Source organism: Bufo bufo, chromosome 8 (assembly GCF_905171765.1).
Source record: "Bufo bufo chromosome 8, aBufBuf1.1, whole genome shotgun sequence".
Lineage (NCBI taxonomy): Eukaryota > Metazoa > Chordata > Amphibia > Anura > Bufonidae > Bufo > Bufo bufo.
Genome location: NC_053396.1, coordinates 25,323,567 through 25,340,029, shown reverse-complemented (window position 1 = coordinate 25,340,029; position 16,463 = coordinate 25,323,567). Strand labels below are relative to the sequence as shown.

Genomic DNA, 16,463 nt, shown 5'->3' with positions numbered 1-16,463 from the left:
TGAAGGAAAACTGAACATATTTTAATGCTAAAAAGGAAATGCAAACTAAGACAATCTGTAGAAAATCTGAGGATTAAGACACACTCCTTCCTCACACTACAAGATTCTTCAACCCTCTGAGAAATTCCCATTTTTTGGTTCCCCTTTCACGTAGCAGGAAATCTCATATTGTGTAATGGTTAACCCCTTTTTGTAAGGCTCGTGGTAAAATCTTATCGTGCGTCCAACTCAGAGCCACGCGTGGCTCCACCAACTAATACATTATCACTTTGCATAGACAACAATGGGTCGGAGCTAAATCCAGGGAGAGCAACTTGTGTGCCTGGCCACTATACATAGCAGGAGTCAGCAGTGAGGGGGGACGTACAGAAGGGGGCTTTAACCATTTATACGATAGTTGACGTGTATTTCTGGCTTTATGTCACACACTACGGACAATAATTGCTCTAGAACCAGCTCTCTGTTTTGCTGATAGTTCTCCTGGACGATGGAGATCTTCTCGATGGTTTCCTTCTCCATTCCTTCACTGCAGCTACCATGAGAGCCCAAAGCCTAAAAGATAAGAAACAAAGTGAAATCATGCAAAAAACAAATAGCACAATATAAAGAGACACAAAGTCTTATTTAAAGTGAAGTCAAATGTATCCATATTTTATACCCTAGGTGAGGAGGGTCCCTTGTTCAGGATCCTCATTTCTTAGGAGCGGTGACAAACCGTGTCTCTCGCCCTGGAGGACCTGCCCTGCATTACACAGTCAATCCAATCATCTGCATGTGCACTGTGTAATGCTCAATTTCCCCTGTGGTGGCGCTGCAGAGAAACTGAACACTTACTGCCAGGTAAGGCCCGTTTAACACTTGTGGTAAAGAGATCCAGCAGACTGATCCCCGACGGATCTCTCTGCACCCCGGCATTGCCGGAAGCAACCGTATGGCCATCCGGCCGCATACGCTAAAATGGGGATTGCCAGATGCTACCTGACACCCACCGACCCCATTCACTACAATAGGGACTGGCGGAGATCCATCCGCAACCCGACAAATATGCCAAGAAGCGGCTGGACAAATACTCCTGCATGCAGCGTTTTTTGTCTGGCCACGTCTCAGCAATTTTTTCCCGGGTTACAGTTGGATCTGCGCCGATCCCCATTGTAGTGAATGGGCCCGGTGGGTACCTGGCAGTGCCGGATCCAGACATCTCCGGAAGGGGTGCAGCCTGCCGGAAATGTAAACTCAAGTGTGAAACTTGCCTAAGATTACAGCTGATCCTGTGGATCTCAGCAGTGGGACACTTTGTTTTTTTGTTGTTAAGGAACCCTTCTAGGGATTGTCCAAATCGGAGAACCCTTTTAAGGCCCTATTCAGATGCCCTTCTATGGACCTAAAGAGGTCGATGGTGCAATTCAAACCTTCAAGGGTGTGTACAGGGCCGTGCACTACTTTGGTCCATGTCGAAACAGAACACTGGCCTGGAGACCATTTTCTCTAGTGGATCCATGTCCTACGTGGGCATACAAACCACAATACATGTTAAAAATAGTTCATGTGTTGGGGCCACAATTTTTTTATATGACCATCAGAATCCTGCCTAACTACCACGCAATCTATTAGAAAGCATGCACACAGAAGTACAAATAGACCATCTATTGTAAATAAAGGAACCAGAATCTAACACTTGAGCTGAATGTAATTTTAAAAAGGCATGTACACCTCTGGAGCATTTCTTTATATTATTTCACCATACTCCTTTAAAACAAAAAATCTATCATTTTTTCAATTGGTCTCTATTAAAAATCTTGAACCACTGTCATTGTGCAGCCGTGAGTTTCTCTAGTAGCAGGCAGGGATGGACTGGGACAATAAAGTGGCCCTGGACTTCAGCCAGACCGGCCCACTTTATTTTTCCCAAACACACTCAAAAAAGGGGTTATGTCTCTTCAGCAAGTGGCATTTATCTTGTAGAGAAAGTTAATACAAGGCACTTACTAATGTATTGTGATTCTCCATATTGCTTCCTTTGCTGGCGGGAGTCATTTTTCCATCACATTATGCACTGCTCGTTTCCATGGTTTTGACCACCCTGTAATCCAGCAGCGGTGGTCATGCTTGCACACTATAGGAGTAGCCGGGATTGTGGGAGTGCACATAGTTTGGTGCTTTTTTCGACCACCAATGCTGGATTACAGGGAGGTCGTAACCATGATGACGAGCCATGTATAATGTGCTGGGAGACATTTTGTCTCTATGGCACTATCTGCCCTAATAGTGATACAGTGCCCACATAGAGCACGATAGTGCCCTCCTATTCACAGAAAAATAGCGCATTTGTACCCATATAGTACCTACCTAGGTGCATAGAAAGTGCCATACTTTGGCTCTATGTCGGCACTGTATGACTGTGGCCAAAGTACTGTAGGTTTTCACTTTAGGTAGGTACTGTATGGCACCATAAGCAAGAAATACACCATTTATCTGTGCATAACATGGCGCTATCTGAGCACTGTATGACCGTGGGAAGACCTGGGCATACTATGCTCAGATAAGTTGTGTATTTAGTGTCTACAGTGCCCACAAAGTGCCATATCATACCTACCTAGAGCTAAAACGTGGGCAGAAAGTGCCATACTTTGCCTATAATTATACTCTGTCTACACAAGTATGGCGCTTTCCGAGTATGGGTTCTATATGGCACTATGTGGGCACGACAGGCACTAAATGCGCCATTTATCTGTGGATAGTATGGCACTATCTGCCCACAATCATACAGTGCCCACATAGAACCAAATATCGCCGTACCGTACCCACACTATTATATGGCAGTGCCCAGAGCGCCATATGTTGACTATGTGGGCAGATAGTGCCCTACTATGCCCAGATAAATAGTGCCCTTAGTGACTGCAGTGCCACACTGTACCCACCTAGAGCCAATCTGTGCACAGAAAGTGCCATACTTTGTCCACAGTGACAAAGTGCCCTTTCTGTGCACAGTCTGGCACTGGCTCCAGGTAGGTATTCTACTACACGTGGGGGCACAGCGCTCATCTCTTTAGTAAAGAGTCTTTACTACCTTACATATTCAGCTCCCGCCTCCAGCCTCCAGTAACAAGTGCGGGCGGCAGCGCTCACTCACTGACGTCACGCGCCTGCGCCGCCTAGTGGGAGGAGCAGGCGTGTGACGTCAGTGAGTGAGCGCCGCCCCCACACTGCCTGCTGTTACTGGAGCTTTACCCCCCTGATGCCTGGCGGCCCTGGCCGGCCCATAATTCGATCGGCCCACCGGGATTCTCCCGGTACTCCCGATGGCCAGTCCATCGCTGGTAGCAGGCTCTGAATTTTAACTCTGTTCCATCAGGCAGCTCAGCTAACGGCTCCTTCATTATAGCTCAATTCTTATCTAACTGATAAGAAAGTGGCCTAAGTGTTTATGACCTCTTAGTAGTTTAGAGGTCAGGCTTATTAGATGGCCAGCACAAAGTGAAAGTACCAGTCACTCAGCTAGAAAAACTGTTATTCCTCCGTGACAGAACGGCTCAATATTTTTAATAAAGACCAATTGAAAAAAATTGTGAGTAAAATGCAATCATAAAAAAAAATGCCCGCGAAGGTGTACATAGCCTATGAAGGATACACCAAAGTAGATCTTTCAACAAAGTCTGAAAGTGTACCTGTGCGGTGTACAGTCTTCTCTCGTAAACTCAGCTACCGCAGTTGCGCTCGAGGCTTCTCCTGCCTTCAGTTTCTAGGACTGCACTGTCAACCATATTGGTTTCCATAGGGGTGCTTTTCCCGTCACGTGATCTAAGCGCCAGCTATCTAACGCAGGGTTCAGCAACCTTCGGCACTCCAGCTGCTGTGAGACTACAACTTCCAGCATGCACACTTTCTTGGCTGTTCTTGTAACTCCCATAGAAATGAGAGGAGGATTCTGGGAGTTGTAGTCTTAGAACAGCTGGAGTGCCGGAGGTCGCTGATCCCTGATAGTCTCTGCCATCATTTTCACTGTGCTATGGCATGCTTAAAGGGGCAGTCCCATCAGAACAACCCCTTCCCACAGGTCCTATGAGGGGATATGGGTGTGATAGAGAAAATTCGCCTGGCAAATCCCCCCCCCCCCCCCCATAAGTCTCCTTTCCAAATTACAACTCATGGCTTAGCAGGCTCAACCCATTGTGAATGATTTAGACCGCAACATAATACATCTCCGCAAACTCCTATGCATCACAGTGAATAATGGGAACCGTCAGATTACCAAATACAATCACAGGCTAAAGCCTTCTCTAAAACGCAGGGGCGGAGGGACGTTTCATTTTACACCTGAGGAGACTGGTGGCGGCTTTCAAGCACATTCAATAATGAATGTGTGCAGCACAAACCCTGCTGCCATATTCACGGCATATTCCTCAAGGTCATGCAAAATGTTAATAGGAGGGAACTTCAAGTGGAACAAATGGATGAGAGAGAGAAAAAGAAGGGAGGAATGTGTGTGCGGAGGGGGAGGACATGACACAGGATCCTGCTCCAACAGTATTTAAAGGAACACACAAAAATATCACCGATTCCTCACTTCATCGACTCCTTTTGTTTGATCCTATCAAGCTTGGAAGGATACTAAAAGGAAAATAATACATACTTTATCGGTAATACGTTTAAAACCCTAAATAGGGCTGAGTGCCCCAGATATCGCAGGCAGACGCCTCAATATACACAACGCTGTGCAGGATGGTAATATCCTAGGTGCCCCCATGGTGCGGGGTTATCAGCATATGTCACCCCTTTGATTATCACCACTGGCGGCTGAGAGGCAAAAAATAAAAAATGTCTAAGGGTACTTTCACACTAGCGTTATTCTTTTCCGGCGCTGAGTTCCGTCCTAGGGGCTCAAATCCGGAAAAGAACTGATCAGTTTTATCCTAATGCATTCTGAATGGAGAGCAATCCATACAGGATGCATCAGGACGTCTTCAGTTCAGTCTTTTTGACTGTTCTGGACGGGGATAATACATGCTGCGGTTTTATCTCCGTCCAAAATTCCGGAACACTTGCCGGCATTTTTTCCCCATTGAAATGGATAAAATGCCGGATCCGGCCCCGAGTGTTCCGGCAAAACGGATCCGTTTTTTGCAGTCTGCGCATGCTCAGACCGCCAAAAATGTGAAAAAAAATTTAATTACGGATCCGTTTTTCCAGATGACACCGGAGAGACGGATCAGGCATTTCAATGCATTTGTCAGACAGATCAGGATGCCATCCGTTTGCATACGTTTTGACGGAAAGTACCCTTAGATGGGGATGATTAGGCTACTTTCATGCTTCCGTTACTGATAATACAACCATCTGCATCCGTTATGAGCGGATCCGGTTGTATTATCTGTAACATGACCAAGACGGATCCGTCATGAACTCCATTGAAAGTCAATGGGGGACGGATCCGTTTTCTATTGTGTCAGAGAAAACGGATCCGCCCCCATTGACTTGCATTGTGGTCATGCCGGATCCGTCTTGCTCCGCATCCCAGGATGGAAAGAAAAAAACGCAGCATGCTGCGGTTTGCTCTCCGGTATGGGAACGCAACCAAACTGAATGCATTTTGGAGCGCTTCATTCTGTTCAGTTACGTTTTGTCCCCATTGACAATAAATGGGGACAAAACGGAAACTATTAAACGCTAGTGTGAAAGTAGCCTTAATTGGCCCCACGTCCCCAAAAGTGGGTCCAAACAAAGGTCTGGCAATATCCTCTAATAAAAAAAAAAGTCAGCAAATAATGCCCCGCTCTACAGCTTGCATTATAGCTCTACGCGTTTCACCAGAGTTATTCTGGCTCATCAGGAGCAAGCAACATTGAGGACCAAAATGTTAGAGACAACAGCGAAGACGTGCATCAGACGACCACAACTAGCCGAGGACAGTATACAATGATACAGAGTAACGCGGCCCCCCTCCGATAATTTTGAGCAGGACATCATTAGAGCACTTTTCCGACATCTTTTAGAGGAGATTGTCAGACCTTTGTTTGAACTCACACTTTTGGGGGACGTGGGGCCACTTAACCTTGGTGACCCTACAGATATTCCCATCGGAGGGCTCTTTCACACCTGCGTTCTTGTCTTCCGGCATAGAGTTCCGTCGTCGGGGCTCTATGCCGGAAGAATCCTGATCAGGATTATCCTAATGCATTCTGAATGGAGAGAAATCCGTTCAGGATGCATCAGGATGTCTTCAGTTCCGGAACGGAATGTTTTTTGGCCGGAGAAAATACCGCAGCATGCTGCGCTTTTTGCTTCGGCCAAAAATCCGGAACACTTGCCGCAAGGCCGGATCCGGAATTAATGCCCATTGAAAGGCATTGATCCGGATCCGGCCTTAAGCTAAACGTCGTTTCGGCGCATTGCCGGATCCGACGTTTAGCTTTTTCTGAATGGTTACCATGGCTTCCCGGACGCTAAAGTCCTGGCAGCCATGGTAAAGTGTAGTGGGGAGCGGGGGAGCAGTATACTTACCGTCCGTGCGGCTCCCGGCGCGCTTCAGAGTGACATCAGGGCATCCCAAGCGCATGGATCATGTGATCGCATTGGACACGTCATCCATGCGCATGGGGCGCTCTGACGTCATTCTGGAGCGCCCCGGGAGCCGCACGGACTGTAAGTATACTGCTCCCCCGCTCCCCGCTCCTACTATGGCAACTAGGACTTTAATAGCGTCCTGGCTGCCATAGTAACACTGAAAGCATTTTGAAGACGGTTCCGTCTTCAAATGCTTTCAGTACACTTGCGTTTTTCCGGATCCGGAGTGTAATTCCGGCAAGTGGAGTGCACGCCGGATCCGGACAACGCAAGTGTGAAAGAGCCCTTAGGGTACTTTCACACTAGCGTTAGTCTTTTCCGGCATAGAGTTCCGTCCTGGAGGCTCTATACCGGAAAAGAACTGATCAGGCATATCCTCATGCATTCTGAATGGAGAGCAATCTGTTCAGGATGTCTTCAGTTCAGTCGTTTTGACTGATCAAGACGGAGATAATACTGCAGCATGCTACGGTTTTATCTCCGGCCAAAAAAACTGAAGACTTGCCTGAATGCCGGATCCGGCATTCAAAATGCGCAGACCGAAAAAAAAGGTGAAAAAAAGAAATGCCGGATCAGTTTTTTCCAGATGACACTGGAAAGACGGATCAGGCATTTCAATGCATTTTTCAGACTGATCAGTCTTACAAATGCCATCAGTTGGCATACGTTTTGCTGGATCGACCGGCGACGGAACTGCTTGCCGGATTACTCTGTGAAAGTAGCCTTAGACATGTGTGTAATATGTGTAATATATATATATATATATATATATATATATATATATATATATATATATGACACCTTCTCATTTCAAAGAGTTTTCTTTATTTTCATGACTATGAAGGCATCAAAACTATGAATTAACACATGTGGAATTATATACATAACAAACAAGTGTGAAACAACTGAAAATATGTCATATTCTAGGTTCTTCAAAGTAGCCACCTTTTGCTTTGATTACTGCTTTGCACACTCTTGGCATTCTCTTGATGAGCTTCAAGAGGTAGTCCCCTGAAATGGTTTTCACTTCACAGGTGTGCCCTGTCAGGTTTAGGCCTATTGCACACGACCGAATGGCTTTTTCAGTGTTTTGCGGTCCGTTTTTCACGGATCCGTTGTTCCGTTTTTTGTTTCCGTTCTTCCATATGGCATATACAGTAATTACATAGATAAAATTGGGCTGGGCATAACATTTTCAATAGATGGTTCAGCAAAAAACGGAACAGAAACGGAAGACATACGGATGCATTTCCGTATGTGTTCCATTTTTTTTGCGGACCCATTGACTTGAATGGAGCCACGGAACGTGATTTGCGGGCAATAATAGGACATGTTCTATGTTAAAATGGAACGGAAAAACAGAAATACGGAAACGGAATGCATACGGAGTACATTCAGGTTTTTTTGCGGAACTATTGAAATGAATGGTTCCCAAAAAATGGCCCGTAAACGGAAGAAAAAAAAACGGCCGTGTGCAGGAGGCCTTAATAAGTGGGATTCAGTTGTTTCACACTTGTTTGTTATGTATATAATTCCACATGTGTTAATTCATAGTTTTGATGCCTTCATAGTCATGAAAATAAAGAAAACTCTTTGAATGAGAAGGTGTGTCCAAACTTTTGGTCTGTACTGTATGTTATTTTTTTGCCTCTCTTCTACCAGTGATGATAATCAAAGGGGTGACATATGCTGATAACCCCACACCATTGACGAGCTGGCATTTATTTTGGGAGGTGGGCACCTAGGATATTACCATCCTGCACAGCGTTGTGTATACTGAGGCGTCTGCCTGCGATATCTGGGGCACTCAGCCCTATTTAGGGTTTTAAACTTATTACCGATAAAGTATTTATTATCTTCCTTTTAGTATCATTAGGCTACATACTAACCCTTATCTGTACCATCAGTGGCTTCTTCATCCTATCAAGCCTCATATTGAAATTAAAATGGAGAAATATATAACAGGAATTTTTTTTGGTGTGTGTGACCCAGGCAAGAGATCAGCCATGTACCCCCTCCACTTTAATATCCTGTGTCTAGATGTAAGACAACTGGCTGCAGCAGTCCCCCAACTCCCCCCCACCACCGTTTGTAATAGGAGAAAACAAACCAATGAAACAAAAATATATAAAAGACAAAAAAAAAGTAGTTTTTCATAGAAACGGTTCAAGTATATTTCCTAGAACTACTTAAATGGGATTTCTTGGACATTTTGTGCTCAATCCCCTGGCGTTTCAGCACCAGCACTCCCAGCAGTCTGTGTTTCCTGCACTGTAACCATTATGTTTACGGTATGTGCACAACTACTGTATATAACCTCTGCAGCCAATCACTGGCCTCAGCGGTGCCCTAAGGTAGGTCATCTCTGCAATGCCAGCCTTGCTACAGAGGATAGGTCATCAATAGGAGATTGGTGGGGGTCCGACTCCTGGATTTGAGAAGGCAGCGGTACTCGCAGTAGTGCCACAGCCTCCTTGCAGCTTACCAAGAACAGTGCCATACATTGTATAGTGGCCGTGCTTGGTACTGCAGCTCAGGCCCATTCACTTTAATGGAGCTGAGCTGCGCCAAGCCACGTGGCTGATGAACGTGACATCACATGGCCTAGGAAGAGGCCTAAGTGCTCACGAAGCACTGTTGCCCCTTTGTACAGCTGATCGGCAGGGGTCTCAAAAGTCGGACCCTCGCCAATCTCATACTGATGAGGTTTCTTGATGACAAGTCATCAATATGTAAATCCTGGAGGACCCCTTCAATAGGTGTAGTGGCATGGTAGAAATTTGGACGTGGCCTCCCTGTGGTGGTGTCAGGATTTCCTGGTACCTTTCACATTTTTTTAATGTAATTTTTAAAAATACTGACGACCATCAGTGATCTCTTTAGTTTCCATTTCCAACTTTTAAAAATATGCAAATGAAGTATTCGAGCACCAGGAGGCGGGCTTAAGCAGTTCGAGCACCGATCCAGTGACATGTGGGTGCGCAGGTGCAGGATCTCTCATCTAGCGCTGTCAATCTAAAGTCAGGGGGCGTGAACTACAGCAGAGGGGTGTCATTATGGAGCACCAGGGGTGATGGTCGAACCTCCTGGTGCTCAAATACTTCATTTGCATATTTTTAAAAGTTCATTTTTAATCAGATTTAGGTGGAAGAGCCATTTCCCTCATAATGACTTAGTTTTCTGCAGGCCATTGGACAATCTGGTCACAACACATGGCCGGACTTATGGAATCTAGCCAAAGAGGATGACTGGTAGGTGTAATAGAAAGCTAGTCTCTATCTGACCGTTTCCTTGGGTCAAAAACCAGTTGGGACAAGCCCTTCAATTGTCCTCTAAACAAGCCGAATACATACTGCAGCCTCTTTAGCTTTGAAATCTCGGTCACGCTGCATCCGGTACTGCTCGATCTCCGCCTGGGCCTCCTCTTTGGCTTGTTTCAGACGTCTGTTCTTTCCTGAAACAGAAAAAAAAAAAAAAAAATCAGAGGAGTTGTGTGATGTCGGATGAGACTTGGAAACAGTGACATTAAACATCCGTGAACGTGTGGAAGCAGCCACATGTCCGAGACCACACTGCAGCAGGGGCCGCCATCACAAGCAATCGTTTGATCATCTTGAGTATGGACAGAATTAATATTTCATGTATCTAAACAGGAAGTTACCCCCATTCTTACTATTTCCTACCCCAATACAGGAAGTAACCCCCCTCTCACCCCATTACTATGTATACTCCTAGCATTTCCTACCCCAGTACAGTAAGTTCCCCCCCACTAATATGTATATTCTTAGTACTTCCTACTCCCCCCCCCCCCCCTGATATGTATATTCTTAGTACTTCCTACCCCAGTACAGTAAGTTACCCCCACACATCACGTGACCTCTCGGTGTACTCCTACCTGTTGCTTCCTAACTACTATAACACTACAACCCCCACCATGCCCCTCAGGGCTAATGACTGGAGGAGACTGGGGATAATCCCAGCCGGCAGCTGAGGGGATGCAACAGGCTGCCGGCGCACCGCAGGTAACCATAGTAACCGTCGCACTCACGTTTCCGGGCCTCCGTCACCCTCTCGGCCGCCCTCTTCTCCGCCTGCAGCAGCTGCTGGATCCCCGCCGACTGACTCGCCATGACGCCTCAAGCTCCCCGGTCCGCCGTTCAGCGCACAGTACGAGCTTCTTCTCCCTGTCAGATGACCGGGCAAACGTCACGGCGGCGTCACGTGACCCAGCTCATTCATTGCACCGTCCCGCCCCAAGGCCTTGTGACAGTCACGTGACCCCGCTCTGATGACGTCAGTTTCCTCATGCGGAGATCACTGGGGTGGGGGAGGGTGCGCTGTGCAGTAGTTCTGACCTCCACCTGCTGCCAGACTACAATTCCCAGCATGTTCTCACAGCCCACATGCTGGTTGTTGTAGTCTGAGGGCTCCCTCATTACCTTTCGGGCCATAGAGCCAGGAACTCAGCCATTTTCAGAGCTCCCATTGAAGTGAATGGGCATGGGAAGGCGCCTCTCACATGATTGGCGGGGTTATTGCATAGTGGCCACCAGCGCTAGCAAATATGTGAGCCCCAACCATGAATAGGCAGTCCGGAATGGGTTTGGGGGGCGTTCTAGGATGTGAGACTTACACACCCCAAATTTACCAACTGTAATGTTGAGAAAAGTGCATGACCTATGGCTTAAACGTCTAAGGGGAGGCCCCTTTCACACGAGCGAGTTTTCCGCGCGGGTGCGCGAGGGGCGTTTTTTTCCCTCTCCGGAGCCCAGTGACGCCCCCCTGCAGTGCCCAAGAACGCCTCCTGATCATCAAATAACCTCCCACAGCCCGGCAAACGGTTCCGCCCCCTCCCCACGCCATAGTCTACCTTATAGAAATGCCCCGTCCTTCTTCCTGTCTGCGGCCAGAAAACTCGCGCAGGCGCAGTACTGCCAGCGGCCTGCGCGATCATCAACGTCCTGAGGGCAACAGCCTCAAAAGTCTCACTGGGCATGCGCCGAGCCCAGTGATGTGACCTGAGCGCTGTTGCCCTGAGGACGTTGATCGCGCAGGCCGCGGGCGGTACTGCGCCTGCGCGAGTTTTCTGGCCGCAGACAGGAAGAAGGACGGGGCATTTCTATAAGGTTAGACTATGACGTGGGGAGGGGGCGGAACCGTTTGCCGGGCTGTGGGAGGTTATTTGATGATCAGGAGGCGTTCTTGGGCACTGCAGGGGGGCGTCACTGGGCTCCGGAGAGGGGAAAAAACGCCCCTCTGGGCACCTTGGACCCTAATTAGCATAACATAAAAATCGCTTTTATATCAAAACTACAAAACGAAATAAAGTAAAAAGAAGAGTCCTGGAAATAAGGTCAACATAGCGATGGTGCCAGCTTAAAATGGTAAAAGCAGGGGACAGAATCCCTTTAATAAAATGTAATCAGTAAGTTATGTGTACTCCAAAATGTCCCCATTAAAAACTACAACTTGTCATGCAAAAGAAACAAACCCCCATATGAAAAATAAAAAAGTTATAGCTCTTGGAAGGCGACAATGAAAAAAAAAATGCTTGGTCAGTAAGGCTCGTAACAGGCTGATCAATTAAGAAATTGGGTGCAGTTCACACCAATGATTTGCCGTGTGTAAATTTTCCCCATTGTATTATACACGTTCTGTTGTATCCTTGCGTCTTATTTTGCAGGGACTCATGTCCTGATCTATGGAGATGTTCATATAGAAATACAACAGATGCAGACGTAAATGCTTTTGAAAGGATACAGGATCTTAATCCTGGGAATGTAGATCAGATCTGCAGAGGACATTGGGGAGAAATGCTTTACAGCGTCAGAAAGTTCTCCTGTTTTATTATAGGGTATCTCCGCTGCCGCAGGAACGTGTCCTTCATATGGGTACCTGATATTTACCCTTAAAGCGAACCTTTCACCAGGATTTCACCTAATAAACTATTAACAGTACCTTTATAGATTATGCTCATTCTGTTTAAATGCATTCTTGTCCCGCTTTCCTGGGATGTATATTGATGAAAAAAACGACTTATAAAGTCTTGTCTCCAGCTCCTGCAGTCACGGTGGAAGTCAAGGGGGTAGCCCTTCCCTCACTCCGAGCTGTACCTCCCCTGCCCTAACCCCTCCTCTAACTAGTGAAACTGACACCCGGCTCAGTCGCCGGGACCGCGCTTGTACTGGCGGCGCATGCGCCGTTGGTCTCAGTAGCAGCGCGATCCCGTCTAGGCGCGGACTGAAGCGCGATCCTGTGAGTGAATTGCGCATGCGCCGTCCATCCCCGATGCCTCCCTGTCTTCTATTCAGGGGCGCACTGGGAACTGAAAGTGGCCTTGGAAAAAATACTAAAAGTGGCCTCTTTTTGTAGTTGGGTCCAAACTGGTGGAAGGCAGGGCCAGCAATACCATATTGTGGCACATTATAGCACCCCAACAGAGCCAAATACCACAGTGCATCACAAAATATATCCCCAAAAACTTCCATTGCCCGGCTGTGAGGAGAGCCCAGGCGGCCCCCTGGGCATCGGCCCTCCGGGAAAATTCCCTGTAAGCTCTATGGCCAATCCGCCCCTGTATCTATCTATCTATCTATCTATCTATCTATCTATCTATCTATCTATCATCTATCTATCATCTATCTATCTATCTCTCTTCTATCTATCTCATATAAATATATAGACACTGAACAAAAATATAAACGCAACACTTTTGGTTTTTCTCCCATTTTGCATGAGCTGAACTCAAAGAACTGAAACATTTTCTACATACACAAAAGATCCATTACTCTCAAATATTGTTCACAAATCTGTGTAGATCTGTGTTAGTGAGCACTTCTCCTTTGCCGAGATAATCCATCCCACCTCACAGGTGTGGCATATCAAGGTGCTGATTAGACAGCATGAATATTGCACAGGTGTGCCTTAGACTGCCCACAATAAAAGGCCACTCTGAAATGTGCACAGTTTTGCCTCACTGGGGGTAGGGTCAGAAAACCAGTCAGTATCTGGTGTGGCCACCATTTGCCTCACGCAGTACAACACATCTCCGTCGCATAGAGTTGATCAGGTTGTTGATTGTGGCCTGTGGCATGTTGGTCCACTCCTCTTCAATAGCTGTGCGAAGTTGCAGAATATTGGCAGGAACTAGAACACGATGTCGTATACGCCGATCCAGAGCATCCCAAACATGCTCAATGGGTGACATGTCCGGTGAGTATGCTGGCCATGCAAGAACTGGGATGTTTTCAGCTTCCAGGAATTGTGTACAGATCCTTGCACTATGGGGCCGTGCATTATCATGCTGCAACATGAGATGATGGTCGTGGATGAATGGCACAACAATGGGCCTCAGGATCTCGTCACGGTATCTCTGTGCATTTAAAATGCAATCAATAAAATGCACCTGTGTTTGTTGTCCATAACGCCTGCCCATACCATAACCCCACTGCCACCATGAGCCACTCGATCCACAACGTTGACGTCAGCAAACCACTCACCCACATGACGCCACACACGCTGTCTGCCATCTGCACTGAACAGTGAAAACCGGGACTCATCCGTGAACAGAACGCCTCTCCAACGTACCAGACGCTATCGAATGTGAGCATTTGCCCACTCAAGTCGGTTACAACTACGAACTGCAGTCAGGTCCAGACCCCGATGAGGATGACGAGCATGCAGATGAGCTTCCCTGAGACGGTTTCTGACAGTTCGTGCAGAAATTCTTTGGTTATGTAAACCGATTGTTGCTGCAGCTGTCCGGGTGGATGGTCTCAGACGATCATGGAGGTGAACATGCTGGATGTGGAGGTCCTCGGCCGGTGTGGTTACGCGTGGTCTGCGGTTGTGAGGCCGGATGGATGTACTGCCAAATTCTCTGCCAATTGCACGCTCCCTCCAACATTGCGACATCTGTGGCATTGTGCTGTGTGATCAAACTGCACATTTCAGAGTGGTCTTTTATTGTGGGCAGTCTAAGGCACACCTGTGCAATATTCATGCTGTCTAATCAGAACCTTGATATGCCACACCTGTGAGGTGGGATGGATTATCTCGGCAAAGGAGAAGTGCTCACTAACAGTGATGGCCAGTTCGCAGTGTTCGCCCGCGAACACATGCGGGCTGCCATCTTGGCTCACAAGTCCGGCGATGCACAGGTAAGCCCTTTCCTGTGCCGGGAGCCGATCTGAAATCAAATGCGGTCACCGGGAGCAGGCAGTTCCGAGAACAGCCGCCGGGGGCTTTCATCGGGCTGTTCTCGGAACTGCCTGCTCCCAATGACCGCATTTGTTTCAGACCGGCTCCCGGCACAGGTAAGGGCTTACCTGTGCATCGCCGGACTTGTGAGCCAAGATGGCAGCCCGCATGTGTTCGCGGGCGAACACTGCAAACTGGCCATCACTGCTCACTAACACAGATTTAGACAGATTTGTGAACAATAATTGAGAGTAATGGGTCTTTTGTGTATGTAAAAAAAAATTCGGATCTTTCAGTTCAGCTCATGCAAAATGGGAGCAAAACCCGAAAGTGTTGCGTTTATATTTTTGTTCAGTGTATATATATATCATATCTATCTATCTCTCTCATATCTATCTATCTGATAGCTATCTTTCTATTGATCTACAGTTGCAAGAAAAAGTATGTGAACCCTTTGGAATGATATGGATTTCTGCACAAATTGGTCATAAAATGTGATCTGATCTACATCTAAGTCACAACAATAGACAATCACAGTCTGCTTAAACTAATAACACACAAAGAATTAAATGTTACCATGTTTTTATTGAACACACCATGTAAACATTCACAGTGCAGGTGGAAAAAGTATGTGAACCCTTGGATTTAATAACTGGTTGAACCTCCTTTGGCAGCAATAACTTCAACCAAACGTTTCCTGTAGTTGCAGATCAGACGTGCACAACGGTCAGGAGTAATTCTTGACCATTCCTCTTTACAGAACTGTTTAAGTTCAGCAATATTCTTGGGATATCTGGTGTGAATCGCTTTCTTGAGGTCATGCCACAGCATCTCCATCGGGTTGAGGTCAGGACTCTGACTGGCCCGCTCCAGAAGACGTATTTCCTTCTGTTTAAGCCATTCTGTTGTTGATTTACTTCTGAGCTTTGGGTCGTTGTCCTGTTGCAACACCCATCTTCTGTTGAGCTTCAAACGTGCAACAAAGTTTTTTTTTTGGACATCAGTGGCTTCCTCTGTGGTATCCTCCCATGAAATCCATTCTTGTTTAGTGTTTTACGTATCGTAGATTCGCTAACAGGGATGTTAGCATATGCCAGAGACTTTTGTAAGTCTTTAGCTGACACTCATTGAGCAGTCTGCGCTGTGCTTTTGCAGTCATCTTTACAGGACGGCCACTCCTAGGGAGAGTAGCAGCAGTGCTGAACTTTCTCCATTTATAGACAATTTGTCTTACCGTGGACTGATGAACAGCAAGGCTTTTGGAGATACTTTTATAACTCTTTCCAGCTTTATGCAAGTCAACAATTCTTAATCGTAGGTCTTCTGAGAGCTCCTTTGTGCGAGGCATCATTCACATCAAGTAATGCTTCTTGTGAAAAGCAAACCCAGAACTGGTGTGTGTTTTTATAGGGCAGGGCAGCTGTAACCAACACCTCCAACCTCATCTCATTGATTGGACTCCAGTTGGCTGACACTTCACTCCAATTAGCTCTTGGAGATGTCATTAGTCTAGGGGTTCACATACTTTTTCCACCTGCACTGTGAATGTTTACATGGTGTGTTCAATAAAAACATGGTAACATTTAATTCTTTGTGTGTTATTAGTTTAAGCAGACTGTGATTGTCTATTGTTGTGACTTAGATGAAGATCAGATCACATTTTATGACCAATTTGTGCAGAAATCCATATAATTCCAAAGGGT

General features: G+C 46.6%; 1 protein-coding gene across 1 annotated transcript; it reads right to left on the bottom strand.

Moving 5' to 3' along the window:
- ATP6V1G1 (ATPase H+ transporting V1 subunit G1) lies at positions 1–10,774 on the bottom strand. The gene is made up of 3 exons (XM_040405184.1): positions 10,610–10,774; positions 9,915–10,015; positions 1–552 (listed from the first exon to the last, which is right to left on the bottom strand). The coding sequence occupies exons 1-3, from the start codon at positions 10,689–10,691 to the stop codon at positions 379–381; spliced, it is 357 nt and encodes a 118-aa protein (XP_040261118.1). The 5' UTR covers positions 10,692–10,774; the 3' UTR covers positions 1–378.
- Positions 10,775–16,463: the final 5,689 nt, after the last annotated feature.

What these genes read in the sequence shown, in the direction of transcription:
- ATP6V1G1 (XM_040405184.1), bottom strand. Translation starts at nt 10,691, where the DNA reads ATGGCGAGTCAGTCGGCGGGGATCCAGCAGCTGCTGCAGGCGGAGAAG. An exon ending in GGTGACGGAGGCCCGGAAAC is followed by an intron (nt 10,016 to 10,609) that starts GTGAGTGCGACG and finishes TTTCTGTTTCAG; the next exon opens with GAAAGAACAGACGTCTGAAA. An exon ending in TCAAAGCTAAAGAGGCTGCA is followed by an intron (nt 553 to 9,914) that starts GTATGTATTCGG and finishes CTTATCTTTTAG; the next exon opens with GCTTTGGGCTCTCATGGTAG.